The sequence below is a fragment of the Lupinus angustifolius genome, chromosome LG13, assembly GCF_001865875.1.
Source record: "Lupinus angustifolius cultivar Tanjil chromosome LG13, LupAngTanjil_v1.0, whole genome shotgun sequence".
Taxonomy (NCBI): Eukaryota; Viridiplantae; Streptophyta; class Magnoliopsida; order Fabales; family Fabaceae; genus Lupinus; species Lupinus angustifolius.
This window is the reverse complement of record NC_032021.1, coordinates 3,848,989-3,857,901: the sequence shown is the minus strand read 5'-3', so window position 1 is coordinate 3,857,901 and position 8,913 is coordinate 3,848,989. Positions and strand designations below refer to the sequence as shown.

General features: G+C 32.7%; 1 protein-coding gene across 1 annotated transcript in view; it reads right to left on the bottom strand.

The window, feature by feature from the left end:
• LOC109325606 (B-cell receptor-associated protein 31-like) overlaps positions 6,643-8,913 on the bottom strand; it is a 2,954-nt gene continuing 683 nt past the window's right edge. The window contains exon 2 of the mRNA XM_019558057.1: positions 6,643-7,178. Coding sequence (XP_019413602.1) covers positions 6,796-7,178 — 383 coding nt within the window. The 3' untranslated portion in view covers positions 6,643-6,795. The remainder of the gene's footprint in view (positions 7,179-8,913) is intronic.

Here is an 8,913-nt window from a genome sequence, read left to right as displayed (position 1 = left end):
ATTCTTCTCAAGATTGATAAGCCATTCTCTGTGGCCAGTCATGTGATTCGAGCATCCTGAATCAATATACCAAATCCGTCTATTATCTCCTTCATTTGCCACCACCATGAAAGTGAATGGTTCTTCATCTCACACATTGTCTTCTTTAACAAGATTTGCTTCATTGCTAGGAGCCTTGCATTCTGTTGAGAAATGTTATATCAAGCTTTCTTTTGCCTCCTCTCCAATTTTGAGAACCCCCTCTTCTTGTGGATGATTCTGAGTGATCACCTCTTTCATAATTCTGAGATTGTTTCCTAGAATTCATAGAATTACTTCTGTAATCTCTGGACCTTCCTCTTCCTCATTTTTCCCTTTTGCTAGAGAAACCTCCTCTTTTCCAGGTTTGAGCCTGAAGAACCTGATCCTGAGATCTTTCACTCAACCTTTCCAAAATATGTTGCTCATGTGCCTCTAAGGATCCCTGTAATTCTTCCACTTTTAGTATAGCTAAGTTCTTTGATTCTTCTATAGCCACAACAATGTGATCAAATTTTGGAGCTAGAGTGCGAAGAATCTTTTCCACAATGGTTTGATCCGTGATCATTTTACCCGAGGCTTTCATCAGGTTTGTTAGAGCAATTACACGATTGAAAAATTCTGCTACCTTCGCATTCGTCTCCATCTGCATCAGCTCGTATTGGCGCCTTAAGGTTTGTAAATGAACCTTCTTCAGCTGATCTGCACCTTCATTGCATTTCTCAAGAATTTGCCATGCCTCACGTGAAGTTTTCACCGATGCAATCTTCTCAAAATGTGTGTTGTCGACGCATTGATGAAGAAAAAACATGGCCTTGTTGTCTTTCTTCTTGTTTTCCATGTGCACAACCCTTAGTGCATCTGTTGCATCCTCTGCAATCTCAGGATAACCTTCTTCAACCACTTCTCGGACTTCTTGATATGCAAATATCACCTTCATCTGGACACTCCACTTGGTCCAGTTCTTGTTGTCGAGAATAGAGAGATTGGCAGGGAAACTTCCATTAGTTGGACCCATTTTCCAGGAATTGTCGAAGCTCTTGATACCACTTCTGTTAGAGAAGAATGAAAGTGATGAGGAGAATAGAAGATAGATGTTTGTGCAATGTGTAATTGAGATTCTATGAATGTATATTGATTGATTCTTTAGAACTACAAACTTTCTATTTATAGTCAAGACTAACTACTTTAACAAACTAACTTCTACAAATAGCAAGTCTAACAACTAACTAACTTTTGAATTACTTTTTCTGTTTTCAACACAACTAATATGGCAGGTTGCAGTGAAGTCTTTAGAGATGATTCAAGTAATTGGTTGTTTGACTTCCGTAAGAACTTGGGGTCATCTATTGTTTTGTGAGCTTGGAGTAAAGGTTTGAGGAAATTAATTATTGAAAGCGATTCCAATTTAGTTATCGACTTGATTAATAAAGGTTGTGATCAATTTGATCTTTATACCTCTTTGGTGGATGTTATTAGAATTTGGTTGGACAAAAACTAGATTGCTCAGTGTGTTACATACATAGAGAGACGAATTAGGTGACAAATTTCATAGCTAATATGTTGTATGATGTGGATGTGGAAACTCACCTTGTGGAGCTTCCACCAACTAAGTGTAATGATTTGCTTTTGTTTGACTTTACAAGAATATTTTTTTAGATTTATTTTAACGTAGTCTTCTTGGGTTTTAACCCCTCGATTATACCAAAAAAAGAAGAGAGATTTTCATCCCCTCGATTATTTTAACATGCTTTAAAGGCTTAGACAAATTCATTATATGTAAATAATAATTTGTTGGTAAAAAAATTAGTAATAAATAAGTTAAAGTTTATGATCTTTTTGTTATTACCGCGAGAAAATGTTTTCTTATTAAATTAATAATCACAACAATTTATACGAGCATAAGCATAGATATGATGTTAGTATGATTCTGATTAGCCTAGAAACTCAATTTAGTTAAACTTTTTTTCTATAAAAAAACATAGAAGTGATATCATTACCTTCTTTACGAAGAAAATAGAACTCTAAAATTAGACATATATATAATACTCACAATTTTCCAAAAATGGGTTAAAGTCATGAAAATCACAATTTGAAAGTTAGCAAAATTTCAAGTCCTTGAGGAGTGTTTATAGCTCTTTGTGGATAGGATAAAATATATATGATATGAAAATCTATTTTATTATTTTGCAATCTATAGTTTAATGAACACGGGTGAGATGAGATGAGAATATTCTACGGTTCTATCCATTTTTTGGTATAAATGCATAAGTTATTATAAGTTAACAAGATGAGTAGGAAAAATTTGAATATATATTTTTTGTATTATTAAGGGTATTTTTTCATATTTTTTGATAAAGAATTCATCTCATTCGTGGTGTGCGACTATCTCTTTTAACAAATTAAATATTAGTTATATGAATCAAATTATTGACTCATTAGTCTTTCCGGATATCTAGCGGAGCTGCACATATATTAAGTAGTTTATTTTTTAACCACCTCACATCAATTTTTCATAATTAGTCACGAGTAGAAACCTACAAAATTCTGATTTCATACTTAACTTTTTTCGTGCATGGAGTTTTTTTCAGTTTCTACATGCATGTTATATAGTATTGCTATACAATTGAACAACAAAAACAAATTCATAAAATGACAAACTAGGAAACAAATAAAATCATAGTCAGAGCAATGATTTCCATGCATGGCTTACCCATTTTTATTCCGCCTTTGATTTTCAATATATTTAATGATCGATACTAAGATGAAAAGTAGGTTGCCTCTCAACTCATGGGATGTGACTCAAACAAATTTTGGATATAAAATTCTTGTTGAAAATAAATTCACAGCCCCTTTAAATTTGGTGGGATTTTTGCGTATGCTTTAACTTTTAGCGCATGCCCAACAATTTTTCTTGTCACCACAATCCTTTACTTTTAATTCATTACTTGTAGGGTGCTTTTATGCCCTACTTTTTATATATGTTAAACTTCATAGTTGCTTAATTAACATTATCCATAGACAACCATGTATATATATAACCAAACATACCTTAGATAATTATTTAACCATGAACGACTTTGCAGAATAATATTGAGTTAAGCAAATAACAAAGTGAGTAGTTGAAGCATCATAAAAAAGCAGTCTCAATTGAGGCAAAGCCACTTGCAAAGTGAAATTTCCTAGTACTAGACATATCACAGAGTAGGAGTGTTCGCAGTCCATTTGGATCGGTGTTTAAGCAAAAAAATAATTCAATCCAAACACGTAATTAACATGCGGTCTGGTCTGTTTATATTAAGATGTCTGATCCAATCTGACTCAAATATAATATGCATTTTCGGTTCGGTTTTTTATTTTATAAAATATTGAAATTGCACTTACATTTAAAACTCATAAAAATGTCTAAATATTAAGCATAAAACAACAATAAAAATAGTGTTCAACAAACATTAAAATGTGTGCAACTGTAGTATAAGTAAACAACATCATAAAAGAGTAATAAATAGTAAAACAATAATAATAAAAGTAAAAAATAGTAACAACAACAAGATATCAATAATAACAGGACAACAAAATAACAATATATCAATAACAATAAGATGAGCACTTGCAACATAATTTTAACAGTTATGGTGTTCCATCGATGATTAATAACAATAATACTTTCACAACAATAAAATTGATAATAAAGCACTTAATCAGAATAATATTTGAATCCTATTTATTTGGTTGTGGGATTGATTTAAGTTCTAAAAAAAGTGTATCAAAAAACATAGCAACATGTATATAAGTTTGGAAGACACTTAAAAGTATTACACACTTAAACTTTACATATTATTTCGGTCCAGTCTGGATCGGTCCGGATCCAAGAGGTGAAACCAAAATCTGGATCGGACCAATCGATCTTTAAAAAATAAGTCCAACACGATCCAAATGCATTCGGTTTTTGCGGTTTCGGTTTATTTTGGATCGATTTTCGGTTTTATTGTTGGACCGGTCTAGATTTGAACACTGGTATCTCTCTCATTCTCAGGTTTACAGAAATAATATCTCCATTAACTCATTCTTATTCTTATTTGAAATAAAAATATTGTTCTCTCATTATTATGATGAGATTCTTATTTTGTAAGAATACTAGAAGATTCTTATTTTTAGAAACGAGGAAATAGCCTAAGTATGTTGTAGGACTACCAACTCAAATAAAAATAAAAATAATGTTTAAGTCTTAAAAAGTAAAACGAGATTGAGATTGTTGAATGGATATCCTATAATATTGCAAATTGTTGAACACAACTGAGAGCATAACATTCATATATCAGGGCCATTTAATGCATATGCTGGAAGAAGACCTTGTGGCCTGCAAACTTGGGTTGAGGATGTGCTTGGACAGTTGTACTTATGTGGACAGGGTCATCAACCATAAATATGGTCCCAAATGTGGTGTAGGGCATATTTTTTCAATGAGAGAGAGAGAGAGAGATCATGATGGATGATCAAAAGAAATGTTTTAAGAACATGAATGATGGGTCCATCTTCGGCTTATTAGAGAGATTGGAAAGACTCTAAATATTGGTGAATTGGATTTGTTAAAATATGTATATGGGTTTGTTAAAATATGTATAGTTGCAATTTGTAGTAGTGAGAGGGGCAGAAATAACGGTTTAAAGCAATTAGTTTAATGATTTCCTAAGGCTTAAAGTAAAGCATTTTTTGGTTACAAGATTGTGGGTGATGTATGACATGAATAGGAGTAAAAGCATGAACGAATTAGGGGCAGAAATGCTACTTGAAGATATTTAAAATATAAAAACAGTGTTATTGTGGGGTCTGACAGATCAATACTATGGGACACATATATTATTGACTATCCATTATCCAATTAATTTGTATGTTTATTTATAAAACTAATATTGTAGATTTGTCTAATATCAATAGTCCTGAAACACAATATTATTCCTCGTAAAAAGAGCTCCGAAAATGGGTGCAAAATTAGCATTAAAAAAGATAGAAATTTCTTCTTGATATGGCATATACCAAGTCAGCAACCATTTACTAATTGTGCTAGCTGAGCTTTTTATGAATTCGTAACGAATACTTTGTTTTTATTCATCAACAAGTTGAGGCAAATGGTGTTTGTTTACCAAAGATCGTTGGTTCAAGTGGTACATGTTTGATTCCTCTTAAGCAAGGTTTTGGGTTCGAGTTTTGTGAATGGAAAAAATGACTGTTGGAAGAGTTAGCCTCACGTACCTGTGGATGTTCCCGGCTCGGACAGGATTGACTCAAGTGCGAGAATACATGTGAGAAACAAAAAAAAATGGTGTTTGTTTAAGGTTGTAATTTATAAGCGTGAGATGAACTAAATCATTCTTAACATCTACCGCGTCAAATGTGTTAGAGCCTTGAGCTTTCATGTTAAGTTACAAAACATAATGATTGCCAGAGGTACGTGTGAGGGAGATAGATCAATTGTTCTAAACAGTGTCTTATTTTCAATCTCAAACCAATCGAATGTTACTTTTTGTTTTTAATTTTTTATTCATTTGGTAATATGTGATTTGATCCGAGATAGAGAATAAGACATTGTTGAAAACAAATGATCTTTGTCTATGAGTATGTATAAGTAGTTTAGGGAAAGATAAAAAAGGCTTAATCTAATTTTTTCAGAACCATTTCCCTAATATGTAAGTATATCGATATTAAAGTATCACATGCTTTCAATTTTATATTATTTGAATTTAAGTTAAACTTATTTTTTAGATTGTTTGTGCTAAGTTAGGAGTAAATAAAGAATAATAGTCTTCTAAACTTACAAATAAATGCTCGATTTCTCTTATTGAAATAATATTGTTTTAAACTTATAAATATGTCTAAATCACCCATTATATTAATTATTATGTAATAATAAATGCCGTTATTTTTCCAAGCATATTTGTATATATGCATGTTTGATTTAACTAAAACTATGTTGATAAATAATTGCTCATTTTAATAAAAACAATTATAGAAAGTTTTTATTATTATGAGTAGTATTTAATCTAGTTTTAATTAAATCAAGAGTGATATATAAAGCTACATGTAAATAAGTTTCCCGAGTACTCTAATAGGGTGATAGAGTTGTCTTTTGAAGAAGTTCTTTTACACTCTTTTGGAGTAATACACTTAAAATAAGACTTAAACCGTTATAGAATTGTCTGTGTTTGTAGTAAATAACAGCCTAACTAAATTTGTAGTCATGGTCATGTGGAATAGCATTTGAGTCTTATAATGTGTCACCTAATACCCACTTACACTTGATTCATAAAATAATAATTAAGTTATAGAACTTTTAAATTAAATAATTTTAAAATATTATTATCTTGACCAATCATATGTATTATGTAATAATACATGAAGTTATACATAATAACATAACTGTGGGATGAGATAAAAGAAGCACCATCTCTATCAGTCAAAGAAGCCCCATCTCAAAGCCATAGAGCCAAATCACCCTGCCACCACAATCCTCATTGCCCTTTTTATGTTCTTTATAGCCTACTTACCATTACCAATAACAGATTAAAATGCAACAAAATTACCTATACAATAATAATAAAAGTACTGGAATTTAATCAATCCGCATAAAATCTCTCAGCTCTTTGTATAGTTAAAATATACATGTGTACCTCAGTCTCTAAGCAAGCGTGTGAGCACTCCAAGAGAAGCAGCAGGAACAAAAGGAAAAATTACTTTTCTAGATTTTATTTATAGAAGGTTTTGTAAATGTATTAGACTTCAAATGTTTTTTCTATTATCAAGATGCGTAGAGCTCTGGTCAATGGCTTCCAATTGACTCCGAAGATGCTGATTATCGGCCACAAGACGATCATATTCCATAAGGAACCCTTCAGATTGCTTTCTAAGAGCCTCTACTTCAGAGTCCAAAGCCATAGCCTTACTTCCTTTCACCTCACATGCAGATTCCAGTTCTATAACTTTGGCCTTCAATGTGGCAATTTCTTCTGTCAAGGCTTTATGCTCTTCTGAATGGCTATTTTTACCATCCTCAAAACTTCGGCTTTGTTTCTTAACAGCTTCCATGGTCTTCCTGAGTAAACGAAGCTCTCTTATGTAGTGATGCAATCTATCAATCATCAGAGCGAGGAACAGCACAAATCCTGCACAGTTATATAAGAATAATCAAAGTCTACAGCTATTATATCTAAGAATGAAAAACACTGAAATAGACAAACACTCTTGAGTCTTGACATATGTAATGGCTAAATCCCCCCACCCACACAAAAAGAGAGAAGAGAGACAGAAAAATGTACCTGCGCACACATGGGAATTTCGCAAAAAGAAACCTTAAGGAGGGAAAAAAATACTAAATAGCGAGAGAAAATATGCAACATAAAAGAGGAACACAAACCGGAATTAAGTAACTGTAATACAGAAATCTACCTTCTCTAAAGCAAGCAATGGGATTTCACCATAAACAAAAATGTAAAAGGAACAACTATAAGAACAAACTTCAAATCGATTGGCAAGGTCAGTGTGAGGTAAATAGGTACTCACTCTAATGATAGGAAGCAAAAGTGCTTATATCACAAAGCTCCGGAGTACCAAAGTCATCAGAAAATCATCAATCGGATGTATACTTTGAAAGGATTATGGAATACTGAAAACATACAAATAAACAAAAAAGCTAAGCAACTAAATCATAGAAAGACACCTGTCAAACTTGAAACCTTATAATCTAAAAGCCCTTGAGCAATCAAAGCACTATCTATATCAACATTGTAGAAGTGATATTCAACAACTGATCATTGTTGCTTATTTCTTTTTCTTTGGTTATTGTTTCTGTGTAATAATCATCCGCCATTTTTTTCCTGCTTAGTCCTTGCCAATTTTCCACTTCTTAACTCTCACCATCTCACAATTCAAATAATCAACACTCTGTCAGGAACTGAAAAACATTAACCAATATTCGATTGGAGAAATAGAGGAAGTTCCTCTGTTAATCCAAAAACAGTGAACACAACCAATAGACCAGAAAAAATATGCAGAGAAGTAGAGACTTATGGACTGTAAAACTGAAGAAAAAAACAAAGGAATGTCAAATAGAGCAAATAAGCCATCCTCCCTTAGTCCAGGTGACCCGTCCTCTTTTCTGCAGCGACCTATATACCATTTGTTCTCTTTTTTCTCTATCAGTACTGAATCCCCCCCACCCACCCACTTATCTTATACCAACAATCCATTCTGTTCATTCCCCCTCCATTGCCACCATGAGACACTGGTTCGTTAATATGAGTTAGAGGGCCAACACGGCCCAATACATTTAAAAGTTTTCTATGCATAACCATAAAACACCCACTTCTGTTCTGATCATTTAAGCCCACAAAAGTTTATAATGCAAAAGGCCTGTTATCAAGGAGACAAATATTTCTCACTCAACTACTCTTAAAATTTCAAACAATCAATTATGTGTGGCATGCTAGTAATGCAATTCATATGTCGGAAACCCAGGGTCACATCCCCCCTCATAAGACATTCTCAACTATTCCCACCCAAATCAAAAACCAATTTTCACAAAGCTTTCTAACAAGATGCCCAATGTTGAATCATTTGACGTTATTGGTTAAACCAGATACCAAGTGAGTAAAGCTCACGTGAAGCATTTATCATGTAAAGCCAGACCAGAGTAGACACAAAATAGAATTCTAGAAAAAGCTTTAATATATCAATGAAAATAAAAATTGGCAAGCTATGAAAAAACAACATCTTTCCGGCTCATACATATGGCAGGTTTCACTTTCATTATGTATCAAATCTATGCAGACACAGTAAAACTTTGAAACTCGGCACAACACTCACAATTACTTAATCCACAAATCAAACCATAACTGAGAT